This window comes from Canis lupus, chromosome 25, assembly GCF_011100685.1.
Source record: "Canis lupus familiaris isolate Mischka breed German Shepherd chromosome 25, alternate assembly UU_Cfam_GSD_1.0, whole genome shotgun sequence".
NCBI classification, from domain to species: Eukaryota; Metazoa; Chordata; class Mammalia; order Carnivora; family Canidae; genus Canis; species Canis lupus.
The window spans coordinates 17,591,873-17,607,949 of record NC_049246.1 but is presented as its reverse complement, the minus strand read 5'-3'; the positions used below and the strand labels follow the sequence as shown (position 1 = coordinate 17,607,949).

The window sequence follows — 16,077 nt, the reverse complement described above, 5'->3', positions numbered from 1 at the left end:
TCACAGTCTAAAGCCTAAAGGATTATCAGGATTGCCACCTTGGCAAGCCCCGCCAACTCCACCATTTTCTTTCTTAAGACCTGTGAGTCTGTAGAGAGCTATATTCAGCTTTTCAGCCATGCCTTTTGGAGAAAAGCAGGCTCAACTGCAGGTGTAACTCTCTAGCCTTCCCTTTTCCTTATCTTGAGACCTTGTTAATTCTTCACTGCCTTATTGGTTCTTTAATACATTTGAATTGATTTTTCATAAAAAAATTTATAAAAATATTTTGTCCTAAATATAAAAATATTTAGTTGTTCCTAGTGGGAAAGTTGTTTAAAACAGCAGTCTATCATAGCCAGAGGTAGAGCTATTCTACCAATGATGTTTTAATCAAATATTTCAAATATGCCTAACAACTAACACGTATAGGATATTTCCACCTATATAATCCTATTTGACTTCAACTACCATTTTGTGATCAAGATATCCTTATTTCAAAGATGAGAAAAGATACGAATAAAATAATAATAAAATAGGAGAGCTGAGATTCAAACCCAGATTCTCTGATGCCAAATCCTGTGTCTATTGTTAGGGCTACTGGCTGGCAGTAATAAGTATATTAATGACTGATAGATGCAGCCATGAAAACTAATCTTTCTCATTTATACTTCAAGTAATTCTAAAGTCTCTTTTCTCCTTTAAAATGAATTCCAGAATATGCCTCCTTCTTAATACTTTAAAATACCTGGGCTCAGGATACCTGGGTGGCTCAGTGGTTGAGCATCTGCCTTCAGCTCAGGGCATGATCCTGGAGTCCCAGGATGGAGTCCCACATCGGGCTCCCTGCAGGAGCCTGCTTCTCCCTCTGCCTGTGTCTCTGCCTCTTTCTCTGTATCTCTCATGAATAAATAAATAAAACCTTTAAAAAAAATACCTGGGCTCCTTAATATTTAGGATAATTTAAGAGAAGTTATCCTGAATATTATATAAATATTTCTGTATCAATGAGTCTATATTTCCCATTGTTTTTCTAGTTTTCTATTGATAGTTTAATCTGATTTCTATTAACTATGTTTTTTTTCCTCCCCAAGATAACTGCTAAAATACCAAGCACAGCAGTTACTAGACCTGTAGCTACTGGATATGGGGTAGGTTTACTTAAGCTAAAAATATTAAGGTGCTTTTTCTCATCCATAAGTTTACTTTAGGCAATTCTAAATAATTTGGGGTATCTTTCAGTCCGTAACCCAGATATATTTTTCATTTTGGATAGTTACAAACCTTTAAAAAGTCTAATTTGATAAATAGCTTTACTAATCTAGTCATTTTGGTTATAAATTTATCATTAAATATTTTATTATCATTTCTGTTTATAAATCTTGTGTTTGTTGTTTGACTTCCTTTCATTTTTTGTGTAATATTACCGAGTCTCATGTGTATTCCATTCATATTTTATGTCGAGTTGAATGTTATATAAAAGTAATGATGTTTATAACATCTTAAAACATACCAATAAAAAATAAAATTTGAAAAAATAACATTTGAGAAAAATTTCAGAAGCATATATTTGGGTCTTGCTTTTATCTGAGATCTTTGGAGGAAAGATGTTATGTAAAAATCCATAAAGGAAAATTTTTAACTCTTGCCCAAATTTGGATGTCTTAGCATAAATGAAATAAAAAGGAAATGTGAGAAAAATGAAAGAATGAGGTGGAATAGCATTTCCTAGTCTTTATTACAATATTCTGTAGGGGTCAGAAAAATGGTTTTAGTACCTAGAGAGGTCCAAGATACTTGACTTCATACTATTTCTTTATATGAATAAAGAAAGTAATCATATACATAATGTTACTGTGTCAAATGGAACATGATTTTATTAATCAACCTAAGCATGTTACAAATTTCATTTTTGGTGATGTTTCAGAACAGGAAACAGCAAACATTTTTTGTGAAGAGCCAGGCAATTTAGGCTTTGCAGATCATAGCCCCTGTTGCAGCTACCAAACTCTGTCATTTGTAGTACAGAAGCCACCATAAACCATGGGCAGACCAGCGAAGTATGGCTATATTCCAATAAAATGTTATTGACAAAGACTGAAGGTTGTAGTTTGCTGAAGCTTGTTTTAGAGTTTTATTGTTTAGTCTTATATCCTCAGGTTATAAATGGAAAGAATTAGATTTACTTGCCAATATAATAAAGAAAAAAGTTATGAAGAAAACTTTTATAACTTGGTTTTTATAAAATTAAATATAGATGTTTTTTTGGAATCATTTTAATTTAGTTTTCTGTTTACTAGTCCAAGACATCCCTGGCATCATCGATGGGAAGACCAATGACAGGGGCTATTCAGGTATCTCTGTCATGTGGTTCATTTTGGGCCTCTCTTGTGACTTAGAATATTATTGCCAGTCTTTTTTATTAGATTATTTTAAAATGTTAAAGAAGGTGTTTCTTATATAATGACTGTAGTTCTTTAAATTGTGGGCTAAAGGTTGGACTGTTCAGAATCTTTGGAGGCAAAATCTCCTTGGATTTACTCAGGTCTCAAATAAAATCCTTTTGGGGAATGCACATAGAACGGGTAATTTGCTTGTGTAGTGAACTCTGTCTCCCATTTATCCTGTGCTATCACTTGCAACAATTTTTGTAGTTTTTCTCTTAGGCATATAGGAGACCAAAAAAGCAGAGGAGTAGCCAACTGATAACCTATATAACTTATATAAGGTGTTATATAAAAATCCTTGAGGTTTTCTTTTCAAACTAGGAGTAAGCACAGTTAAAGCAAGGAATTGATATTTTATAGGGGAAAGGGAAAGTAGAAACAGGACTGACATATGAGGAGGCAGGGGTAAGGAATAAGTAGAGAGTGACTAAAAATCAGTATTAAGGGGTGCCTGGGTGGCACAGTTGGTTAAGCGTTTGACTTTTGGTTTCAACTCAGGTCATGATCTCAGGGTAGTGAGATCGAGCCTTGCGTCAGGCTCTGCACCCAGTGTGGAGTCTGCTTAAAATTTTTCTCTCCCTCCCCCACCACACTCTCTCTTGCGCTCTCTCTCTCTCTCTCTCTCTCTCAAATAAATAAATCTTTCTATTTTTAGAAATCAGTATTAAAAATTGGTACCAAAAAAAGGACTATGTTAATACATGTGCCATGTTCAGAACTATAAATAAGTAAATCTTATTTAAGAATACCTTTTAATTGATTCTTTTTCTTTCAAGGATGGAGTTACTAGACCAATGACAGCAGTGAGAGCAGCTGGTTTTACCAAAGCAGCTTTGAGAGGTTTGTTATTTATCTCTTCTAATAATTTTTTTCAGATGTATTAATATTGTTAATGTGTTTCTGTGGTAAATGTTATTAGAATTTTAAATAAAACCTAACATGCCTTTGATTAAAAGGGATATCATTATTTTGGGTACCATGAAGAAAGGAAAGGGGTAATGAAAATGTTCTGCATCTCAATTGGAATGGTGGTTATACTGGCATGTAATTTGTCAAAATGTGCTGATGTGTACATTAAAAATGTGTGCATTTAAAAAAAACTAAAAAATGTGCAATTTATTTTATATAAGTTAAATCTCAAAATATTATAGGTGAAATCGGTATCTAAATATGTAAGTAGGGGCAGCCCCGATGGCTCAGCGGTTTAGTGCCGCCTTCAGCCCAGGGTATGATCCTGGAGACCTGAGATCAAGTCCCATGTCGGGCTCCCTGCGTGGACCCTGCTTCTCCCTCTGCCTGTGTCTTTGCCTCTCTCTCTCTCTGTGTCTCTCATGAATGAATACATAAAATCTTAAAAATAAATTTAAGAATAAATAAATAAATATGTAAGTAAGTCATAATTTAAAAATAAGATGATTATGACAAAAGTTAATATTATACCAAAAAAAGTTAAAAACTCAATACTAGGTCATTACTCACATGATTGATAATTTAAAGTTCACAATAGGATAGATTACTGTGGAGGAGAAGTGAACACTGAGAGAGTACTCATTTTTGTTTTCACATTTTATTTATGTAACTTGATATATGTTAAAATCTTACCAATTTTTTGATATATAAAATGTTTATATAGACATAATAAATGTCCTGGCCATTTAATAAATAGGTAATTTAAACCATTTAATAAATAGGTAAATTAAATATGTTGTGCAAGTTTTTATATTTTCTTTAATTATGCTGTATCACAAATTCAGTATGAACTCTTGAATTGTCTCAGGCTCTGCATTTGACCCACTTGGTCAGTCAAGGGGCCCTGCTCCTCCTTTGGAAGCCAAAAATGAAGATAGGTATGTAAGTTCTCATGTTGTTTTATTGTTGTTGCATATTTTTAATTTACATTTCCCAAATACATAATTCTCAGGTATTTTATTTAAAAAATTTTTAAATTAAATTTAATTTGCCAACATATAGTATGACACCCAGTGCTCAACTCATCAAGTGCCCTCCTTAGTGCCCATCAGCTAGTTACCCCATCCCCCCACTCTCCTCCTCTTCTGAATATTTTCAGATATTTTAGAAGTTCATGTCAACAGCACCCAAATGTTTATAGCAGCATTATTCATAATAGCCAAGATATGGAAGCAGCTCAAGTGTCCATCAATCAATGAATGGATAAAAATGTCATATATATATTTGTGTGTGTGTGTCTGTGTGTAATGGAATGTTATTCAGCCATTAAAAATGGAATCTTATCATTTGCAATGACATGGAACTAGAGAGTATAGTACAAGTGAAATAAGTCAGTCAGAGAAAGAATATGCTATATGATTTCACTCATATGTGAAATTTAAGACACAAAGCAGGGAAGGGAAGATGGCAGAGTTAAGAGGACCCTACTCCCACTTCATGAGGCTCACCTCATCCCGCAATACAATTCAATAACTATCAAATCATTCTAAATACTCCAGAAATCAATCTGAAGACTGGCAGAACATATTCCACAACTAAAGGTTGAGAAGAAGCCACATTTGAAGAAAGTAGAAAGTGTGGAGGCATAGTTTAGAAGAGAAAGGGATTGTAGCTGCTGTGGTGGAGAGGGAGCCATGGTTGTGGAGAAGGGTGAGAGACAAACTGGCACACGGCAATGCACAGGTAAAAAGAATCCCCTTAGCAACTGGCTTGTAAAGTGAGAACGCTTGAATTTGGTGAGTTTTTGCAACCACCAGGGCATAAAGCCTGAAGTCAGAGGACATTTGGGTTGCTTTTGGAGAAAAGCCAGGATAAACATCACGCAGACTTATGGCATGGAAACAGTGATCTGGAGGGTGCTTGGGAGCACACAGTGGGGAGGTTATTCACTCATCTTGGAGTGTGTCCCAGAGGGTCAGTATTCATACACACTTTGGGAACAATGGAACTGGCATGCGCTGTTTTCCTCCCTTGCCCCTCAGCATAAACACAGAGCCACCTGTGGGAACAAGCACAGCACCAACACTTGTTATCTAACTTGCTTATACCAAGCTACACACCTGCATGCTCTAGTGGGACCATTCTTCCCATTCAGGCTGGCCTGAGTCACAAGTGTAGCGGACCCTTCCTTTGAGAAGACCAGCCCATACCGCTACCAACACCACACCTCCTGACCCAGGAATTTTGTGAGGCCTTGGTTTTGGTGGCAGTGGCAACAAGTCTCATTTCACAAATAGGTCAGAGCACACCTCATTAAAATTTGCCACATTCGGGCCAGGGACCAGACACTGCCCACAGCAGGCAAAGAGAGCTTCTGCAGACAACGGGCTTGAGGGATAAAGTGGCCAGGATACAACAGCAAGTACACACAGCACACGCTGGAGACACTCCTGGAAGCTCCAGGCTCTGGGGAGCAGGGGAAGCTACATGGCAGGGCACTACACACCATTACCCTCAAGAACAGAAGACATGATAGAAGAAGAAGACTTTCCTAACACACAGAAACAAGCACAAAGACTTAGACAAAATGAGAAGACAGAGGAATGTGTTCCAGATGAAAGAACAGGAGAAGGCCACAGCAGGAGATCTAAGCAAAACAGATATAAGTAACATGCTGGATAGAGAATTTAAAGAAATGATCATAAAGAGACTCAGTGGACTTGAGAAGAGTAGAATACATGAATGACACCCTAACACAAGATAAAGAATAACATAGCAGAGATAAAAGTACAATAAATGAAATGAGAAACATGCTTGGTGGAAGGAACAAAAGGCTGGAAGAAGCAGAGGAATGAATTAATGACCTAGAAGACAGAGCAGTGGAGAGTAATCAGGCTGAACAAAAGAGAGAAAAAAGAATTCTGCAAAGTGAGAATAGACTTAGGGACTCAATGACTCCACCAAATGTAGTAACATCCATATTATAGGAGACCCAGAAGAAAAGAGAAAAAAGGGGGCAGAAAACTTATTTGAAGAAATAATAGCTGAAAGCTTCCCTAATCTGGGGAAGAAGAGACATCCAGATCCAGGAGGCAAAGAGAACCCTCATCAAAATTGACAAAAGTAGACCAACACCAAGACATGTTATAATTAAAATGGCAAAATATAGTGATAAAGAAAAAATATTAAAAGCAGCAAGACAAAAGAAGGCAGTAACTTATGAGGGAAAATCCATTAAGCTAGCCAGAGATTTTTCAGCAGACACTTTCCAAGCCAGAAGGGAGGGGCATGTGCTAAATGGGAAAAATCTTCCGACAAGATTACTCTATCTAACAAGGCTATCATTCAGCATAGGAGGGGAGATTAAGAGTTTCCCAGACAAACAAAAACTGAATGAGTTCATGACCACTAAACCAGCCTGGGAAGAAATGTTAAAGCAGATTCTCTGAGTGGAAAAAAAAAAAAAAAAAGATTCTCTGAGTGGCAAGGAAAGACCAAAAGCGACAGTAAGAAAGTAGGAAACAGGCAGTAAAAATGAATATTTCTATAAAAAAAATCAGCCAAGGAACTCACAAAATAAAAGGATATAAAATATGACACCATATACCTAAAACGTGTGGAGGACAGGAGTAAAGAATGGGTTCAAACTTAAACGACCATTAAGATAGACTACTACATGCAGAAGCTGCTATATACAAACCAAATGGTAACCACAAATCAAAAACTACTAATGAATTATATACAAAGAAAAGAGAAAGAAATCCAAATGTATCACTAAAGAAAACAGCAAGCCATGAAACAGAGACTGATAAGAAAGGATCAGAGAAAATCTTCAGAAACAACCACAAAACAAGCAATAAAATGGCAAAAAATACACATCTATCAATCATTACTTTTAATGTAAATGGACTAACACTCCTATCAAAAGATATAGGGTAACAGAATGGATAAAAAAAAACAAGACCCATCTATATGCTGCCTACAAGAGACTCATTTTAGACTTAAAGCCACCTGCAGACTGAAAGTGAGGGAATGGAGAAACATCTACTATGCAAACGGATGTTAAAAGAAAGCCAGAGTAGTGGTACTTATATCAGACAAACTAGACTTTAAAACAAAGACTATAATGACACAGAGGACAGTATATAGTAATAAAGGAGACAATCTAACAAGGTATATGAAGATATAACAATTTATAAATATAGGGGTGCCTGTGTGGCTCATTTGGTTAAGAGTCTGCCTTTGACTCAGGTCATGATCTCAGGGTCCTGGTATTGAGCCTAGAGCAGGGAGCTTGCTTCTCCCTCTGCCTACAGCTCTGCCTACTTGTGTTCCCCACCCCTTCTCTCTCTGTCAAAAAAATAAAATCTTTTTTAAAAACTCTCAAAACAATTATAAATATTTACGCACCCAAAATGGGAGCACCCAAATACATAAAACAGTTAATAACAAACTTAAAGGAACTAACCTGTAGCAATAGAGACAAAAGAACATCATTTACATTAGTGGATAGATCATCTGAACACAAAACCAACAAGGAAACAATGGTTTTGAATGATGCCCCGGAACAGATGGATTTAACATATATTTAGAACATTCCATCCTGAAACAGCAGAATACACATTCTTTTCAAGTTCAGGACCAGATGGCTTCCAAATTCTGCCAAACATTTGAAGAAGAATTAATATCTATTCTTCTCAAACTATTCCAAAATAAAATAAGGGAAGGATTACTTTCCATTTCATTCTGTGAGACCAGCATTACCCTGATACCAAAACCAAATAAAGAGACCAAAAATAGGGAATTATAGATCAGTATCTCTGATGAACATAGATACTACAATCCTTAACAAAATGCTAAGAAACAGGATTCAACAGTATATTTTTAAAAATTGTTCACCATGAGCAAGTGGGATTTATTCCTGGGTTGCAAGGATGGTTCAGTATTTGCAAATCAATCAACGTGTTACATCAAGTCCATGAGAGAAAAGAATAAAAACCGTAGGATCATTTTAGTAGACGCAGAAAAAGCATTTGACAAAGCACAACATCCATTCATGTTTAAAACCCTCAACAGTAAGTTTAGAGGGGACATAATAAACGCTATGTATGAGAAACCTCCAACTAACATCATCCTAAATAGGAAAAAACAGAGCTTTTTCCCTAAAGTTCAGGAATAAGACAGGAATGTCCACTCTCATCACTCTCTTTTAGTCAGCATAGTACTGGAAATCCTAGCCACAGCAGTGAGGCACAAAAAGAAATGTATCCAAATCGGCAGTGTATTAGAACTTTCAATATTTGCAGATACATTTTTGTCTCTATATGAAAAACCTGAAAGACTTTGCCAAAAAACTGCTAGAACTGATAAGCAAATTTAGTTGCAGGACACAAAAACTGCAGAAATCTGTTGCAGTTTTTTTTTTTTTAAGATTTTATTTTTTTATTCATGAGGGGGGGCTCGCAGAGACGTAGAGGGAGAAGCAGGCTCCCTGCAGGGAGCCCGATGTGGGACTGGATCCCAGGTCTCCAGGATCACACCCTGCGCTGAAGGTGGCGCTAAACCACTGAGCCACCCGGGCTGCCCTCTGTTGCAGTTTTTTTTTTTTTTTTTTAATTTTTTTTTATTTTATTTATGATAGTCACAGAGAGAGAGAGAGAGGCAGAGACACAGGCAGAGGGAGAAGCAGGCTCCATGCACCGGGAGCCTGATGTGGGATTCGATTCCGGGTCTCCAGGATCGCGCCCTGGGCCAAAGGCAGGCGCCAAACCGCTGCGCCACCCAGGGATCCCTGTTGCAGTTTTATATGCCAATAATGAAGCAGCAAAAAGAAATTAAGAAAACAATTCCATATATACTTGCACCAAATATGATCAAATACTTTGTGATAAACCTAACCAAAGAGGTAAAGACCTTTACTTTGAAAACTATAAAATATCAATGAAAGAACTTGAAGACAACACAAAGAAATGGAAAGATACTCCAAGTTCATGGATTAGAAGAACAAATATTGTTAAAATGTCTATATTACACAAAGCATGCTACACATTTAGTGCAATCCCTATCAGAATACCAATAGCGGGATCCCTGGGTGGCGCAGCGGTTTGGCGCCTGCCTTTGGCCCAGGGCGCGATCCTGGAGACCTGGGATCGAATCCCACATCAGGCTCCCGGTGCATGGAGCCTGCTTCTCCCTCTGCCTATGTCTCTGCCTCTCTCTCTCTCTGTGACTATCATAAATAAAAAAAAAAAAAAAAAAAAAAAAAAAAGAATACCAATAGCCTTTTTCACAGAACAAACCTAAAATTTTGTGGAAGCACAAAACACTTTGAATAGCCAAAGCAATCTTGAAAAAGAAAAGCAAAGGTGAAGGCTTCAGAATTCCAGACTTCAGGTTATCTTATGGAGCTATAGTAAGCAAAACAGCAAAAATAGACACAAAGTTCAGTGGAACAGTATAGAATATCCAGAAGTAAACCACAACTATATGGTGAGTTAATCTTGGACAACACAGGAAAGAATATCCAATGGGAAAAAGACAGTCTCTTCAAATAATGTTGAGAGAACTGGACACAACATGCAGAAGAATGAAACTGGAGCACTTTCTTGCACCATATACAAAAATGAACTCAAAATGGATTAAGAACCTAAAACCACAAAAACCCCAGAAGAGAACACAGGCAGTGATTTCTTGGACATTAGCCATAGCAACATTTTTCTAGATACGTCTCCTGAGGCAAGAGAAATCAAACCAAACCTAAAATATTGGGACTAGATCAAGATAAAAAGCTTCTGCATAATGAAGGAAACAACCAACAAAACTAAAAGGCAACATACGGAAGGGGAGATGTTTGCTAATGACCTGATTATGGGTTAATGTCCAATATATATAAAGAACTTAAAAGCTCAACACCCAAAAAACAACTTCAATTTAAAAATGGGCAGAAGACCTCCAGATGACCAATAGACACAGAAAAGATTACTCCTCATCACTTACCATCAATGAAATACAAATCAGAACTATAGTGAGCTATCCTCCTCACACCTGTCAGAATGACTAAAATCAACACAAGACTCAACAGGTGTTGGCGAGGACACGGAGAAAGAGGAACGCTCATGCACTGTTGGTTAGAATCCAAACTGCAGCCACTGTGGAAAACAGTATGGAGATTCCTCAAAAAGTTAAAAATAGAACTATTGTACAATCTAGTAGTAGCACCACTGGGTATTTACCCAAGGAATACAAAATCACGAATTCAAAGGGATACATACACCCCTGTGTTTATAGTAGCATTATTTATCATAGCCAAATTATGAAAGCAGTCCATAGATCAATGAATGAATAAAGAAGATGTGGCATATATATATATATATATATATATATATATATATATATATATATGTTGGAATATTATTTAGCCATAAAAAGAATGAAATCTTGCCATTTGCAATGACATGGGTGGAGGTAGTGTAATACCAAATAGGAGAAAGACACCGGATGATATCACTCCTCTGTGGAATTTAAGAAACAAAACAAATGAGCAAAGGAAAAAAAAAAAGAGACAAACTAGGAAAGAGAATCTTAACAGATTGATGGTTACCAGAGTGAAGATGGGTGGGGAATGGGGGAAATACATGATGGGGGTTAAGAAATGCAGTTGTGATGAGCAACGGGTGATTAGAAGAAATAGTTTTTTTAAGACTTAATTAAGGGGCACCTGGGTGGCTCAGTCAGTTAAGCATCTGCCTTTGGCTTATGTCATGATCTCAGGGACCTGGGATCAAGCCCCATGTCGGGCTCCCAGCTCAGCAGGGAGCCTGTTTCTCCCACTCCTGATCTCCCTGCTTATATATGCTCACTCTTTCTGTCAAGTAAATAAAATCTTTAAAAAATTATCATGTGTCCTCAAAAACAAAAGTTCACATCAGCAGAATAGTAATCAAAACATTATCCCTGCTTCTTGGAACAATCAAAAGAATCAAGTCTAAGAAAAACAGCTTGTGTGTTCTATGCAGTTTTATTGTAATATTACTTGATGTGAAGGTATGTCTAATTTTTACGGGTACCAATATTCTTTTGGAGGCCAAATGGAATTGAAAATGTAATAGGATATGCTTATTTCAAAAAATGTTTTGGGATGCCTGGGTGGCTCAGTGGTTGAGCATCTGTCTTTGGCTCAGGGAGTGATCCTGGGATTGAGTCCCACATCGGGTTCCCTGTGAGGAACCTGCTTCTTCCTCTGCCTGTGTTTCTGCCTCTCTCTCTCTCTGTCTCTCTGCCTCATGAATAAATAAATTTTTTTAAAAATGAAAAAATAGAAAAAATATTTCAATAAAAAAAGAACATATAGGAAGTTCATCATATCAATTTGAAAATTTTAATTTTTTAGAGAATTAATTTAGTTTTGTGCTAGTGGCTAAAGAGTAGCCCAAAGTGGTGGCATAAATTCAGGTATATGTATTTACTCATATCTATATACCATTGACATAAACATTTTACAATTAGTAACATAAGCCAGCATTTAATGAGTATTCACTGTGTACTGCTGTGAGGTGCTATATATTAAATGAAGACTTAGCTGTTTTTATCATTAGTTCATAGAGAGAGACATCTTTACCTGGTGGCACTAATAAATGGCAGGACAGATTTGAACCAAGGCTGTTTCTAGAGCTCATGTTATTAAATACTGCCCTGTTTTTCTTCTTCTTCTTTATTTTTTTTTTTAAGATTTATTTATTTATTTACCAGAGACACAGAAAGAGAGAGAGAGAGGCAGAGGGAGAAGCAGGCTCGATCCTGGGTCTCCAGGATCACGCCCTGGGCCGAAGGCAGCGCTAAACTGCTAAGCCACCCAGGCTGCCCACTGTTTTTCTTCTATATAATAGATTTTTAAAGTTTTTTTTTAATTTTTATTTATTTATGATAGTCACACAGAGAGAGAGAGAGGCAGAGACACAGGCAGAGGGAGAAGCAGGCTCCATGCACCGGGAGCCCGACATGGGATTCGATCCCGGGTCTCCAGGATTGCGCCCTGGGCCAAAGGCAGGCGCTAAACCACTGCGCCACCCAGGGTTCCCTATAATAGATATTTTTAAATTGTAATTCTTAAGCCCAGTATTTGAGCTATTGTAGGAGTTACATAATTTCTCTTTTTCACTAACGAAGAATCTCTATAGAAAATCTGTTTACCTTGTGTCCTAGTTAATGACAGCATGTTTGCTAATAAAAGTGTATTACATTATTTAAATACCAATTCATTTAGGAATCCCTTCAGTTTCCAACAACAGAGGACATCAGAAAAACATACACACAAATTAAGAACATTTATTATCTTATATAATAGGAGGTCTGGAGGAAGGGCACTTCTAGGAATAAATGGTTAATTTAACTGCTCAATAGCATCATCCCTAGTTCAGCTTCTCTGTGATTCCCTTGGTCTTTCTAAGAGCTTGCCATCCTATCATGACAGAAGAACTGAGAGAGTTCAGAATCTCCATGTAATTAATAAAGCCTAGAGTCAGTTCCCAGTCTTGGATCCTTTTAAAAAGCGAAGAAAATCTTCCCAGGAACTCTCTACCCGAAGCAAACCTTTCTTCATTTCTTACTGGCCAGAAGTGCATCATATGTGCATGAATGAACCAAACCTTTGGCAAGAGAGTAAAACTCTTGACTAGCTCAGATCCTGTATGCAAGGAGGAAGAATGGTGGCAGGTTCTTGTATGGGTAGGTGTCCAATAGTTTCTGCATATAAAGTTTATTTTCCTGGTACTCGTTAGGGACAGGGTAATTACTTTTAGTGTCTTTATAACATTTATAACTTTAAAATTTTATATTTATATTTTAGATTTAATAACAATCTATAAGCAATATTGGAAGACATTTATTAGAGTGTTTTGTAGTATAAAATAGAAGTCTACTTTATTGTAATCTTTATAAAACTGTTTTTATTATGCTCATTGCTCAGTTAAAATTTTGCTTTTAGTAAACTAACAAAATTTGTATCCCACTGACTAAATTTGTAATAAGATTCTACCATAGAATATACTCTACAGACAAAACTATACTATTAAATTTATTCCTGTATTTTTTAAAAGTCCATTTGTAGAGACAATACACTAGTGTGTATTCTGAAATATTCCTAGTAAAATTTTATTTAGGCACTCACTGATGTACATTCAGAGTATTGTGGTAATTTGCTGGAAGAAAAGGTAGCAAAATGACATGTTATTTTTGAAATGTGACTGATTTGGGAGTACTATGTCTACTACTAATGGACTCAGGATTTTTTAACTTCTTCACATTGTTGGAAATATTCTCTAGAGTACCCATCTGGTAGTAACTGATACTTTTCAACTCTTTTATGTGGGCTTTGGTTTTCTTCACCATAAAGTAAAGTTTTCATTTGTCATAGGATCTGAAGAAAGAATCTGCTTTCTTTTGGGGATGATAATGTAATAGCATGGGTCCTTGAATTACCTTACATAGGTAAAATCCTGGCTCTGTAACTTAATTAGCTGTGTGATCTTGGGCATAATACTTAACTTTCTAAACCTCAGTTTCCCTATCAGTAAAATAACAGTAATGATAGTACTTACATCAAATGTTATTGGGAGGATTAAATGACATAATTAGGGTAAAGCATTTAGCTCTGTTAAATTATAGTTGTGCTAAGTGAATGTTTACTTTTATTAACCAAAAGAGTTGTTTTTACTGTTATTATTAATTATATAATTATTAAAAACGGTGCATTTGCTCTTTAATGCCATTTATACATTTGTCTTACTTGTAACCTAGTCTTACAAAAGCACATAATGGGCAATGTTACAGATAAATTAAATTTTAGTATGTATTATTAGTGCTTGAATGAGTCAAAGTACACCTACTTTTTCTTTAATAGTCCAGAAGAAAAGATTAGACAATTAGAGAAAAAAGTAAATGAATTGGTAGAAGAAAGCTGTATTGCCAACAGTTGCGGAGACTTAAAATTGGTAAGTTCATGAACTTAAAGGATTCAAGATGAAGTGTGTGTATATGTATGTGTCTGCTTTTATATATGCACAAATACAAGCACATGTGCAGGTTTTCTCCTATCCAGAAGTAGAGCAAAACTTTCATAAACTGAAATGGCATCAAACAATTATCGTGAATTTATATTGAAACATTTTTGAGCATTCTAGACCCCAAAACTAATCTCTCTTAGGCCTTTCTGATATCTTACGGCACATCTTGCCAAAGGATGCACAGAATAAATCTAGATAAAGCACAGATGCTCACAGACACTTCAGAGCTCTCATGGCTTGATGCTGAGATGCCACGTGTGGCAGGGCTACTCTCACTGCTGGGAGTGTGCACTGCCTCTCTATAAGGGTTTGCTACAAAACAAATGTTGCACACTATTTCACTTCTTGCATTTTTTTCATGAAAGCAAAAATTCTCTTCAGATTTCTTTCAGTTAGCAAAAATAGGTGCTAATACAGGTCTTTTGTTAAAAGCAGTGTTATGTGAACTTTCAAAAAGTGGGGGATACCTGAATAAACATGTTTCTTTTGCTGTTGATAGGCCTTAGAGTTTTCACTGAAGTAGTTTTTTTTAAAAAACATAGGCAGCTATTTCATAAAAACTGTCATGTCAAAATAGTGGACCAATTTTGTAATTTTTTACATCAGTCATTTCAATAGGAAAACAAATGGTGGTGGATCAGTTGATTAAATTTTGCAGCCTGATAGACTATCAAATTAGACTGAGCCTGCTGAAAGGCATAGCTACCATGATTCACATGCAGTACTAATGGTTGTTTTCTGATTTAAGCCTCACTACCCTAAAATATTTTTTCTTAAGTAAACTGCAAAATCATGGTTTGCTTTTTGGGACTCCAACTCTGGTTTTTCATGCTCTGCTTTTTTGTTTTTGTGTTTTTTTTTTTTTTTAAGATTTTATTTATTTATTCATGAGACAGAGAGAGAAACAACCCAGGACTTCAAGATCACGCCCTGAGTGGAAGGCAGATACTCAACCACTGAGCCACCCAGGCATCCCTTATGCTTTTTTATTTTTAATTAAATATTTTCTCTTAATTTACTTTGTTCTCATTACTTTGTCATCCATATAAATGTAATTTCTGTGACTTAGTTATGTTAATGAATGCCATCAGAAAGAATTGCTCAGTATAAAAGCTACTTTTATTGCTCATAGAACTAATATGTTTTTTATCTAGCACTAAAAAAAAAAAAAAAAGAATCCCATGTCAAATCTGTCTATGGTTAGTCCCTTGGTGGAAATCAACAAAATGTTCTTGGCATTCTGAGTAGGATATATAAGAGCCAAACTAAGCATCTATTGTAATATTGGAGAGCAGTTATCCTTTGACTTTCTGTGTTTTTAACATCCCAGAAACCAAACAGATACATCTAAATTTCTGTCATGAGTTGGAATTAAAATACCCAAAGGCTCAGGGCTGGATGGGGGGAAAAAGTTGGGAGAGTCAAATCTAAATAGTGGTGGAAGGTCTGATAATAAGGAAACTTGGGGCTAATATACTCTCCATCTTATCACTTACACTTGCTCTTCTTTCTGAGGAGCAGGGGACGGAATGCATGACATTTTTATAATAGTTAGCTCTACTTTAAATAAATATTCTGGGTTCTTTTGTTTTTAAGAGTTTATTATTAGAGTATAGCAGGGCATCCTGGGAATCTAAGAAAGTGTAATGCATCCAACCAAATTCATGCAGGTATCTCCCAAA

General features: G+C 36.2%; 1 protein-coding gene across 7 annotated transcripts in view; it reads left to right on the top strand.

Moving 5' to 3' along the window:
* Nucleotides 1–16,077, top strand: part of IFT88 (intraflagellar transport 88) — a 135,586-nt gene that overhangs the window by 20,649 nt on the left and 98,860 nt on the right. For all 7 annotated transcript variants that reach the window (XM_038573513.1, XM_038573509.1, XM_038573508.1 and 4 more), the window contains exons 4-8: nucleotides 1,074–1,130; nucleotides 2,280–2,333; nucleotides 3,203–3,266; nucleotides 4,204–4,273; nucleotides 14,233–14,323. In XM_038573513.1, coding sequence (XP_038429441.1) covers nucleotides 1,074–1,130; nucleotides 2,280–2,333; nucleotides 3,203–3,266; nucleotides 4,204–4,273; nucleotides 14,233–14,323 — 336 coding nt within the window. The remainder of the gene's footprint in view (nucleotides 1–1,073; nucleotides 1,131–2,279; nucleotides 2,334–3,202; nucleotides 3,267–4,203; nucleotides 4,274–14,232; nucleotides 14,324–16,077) is intronic.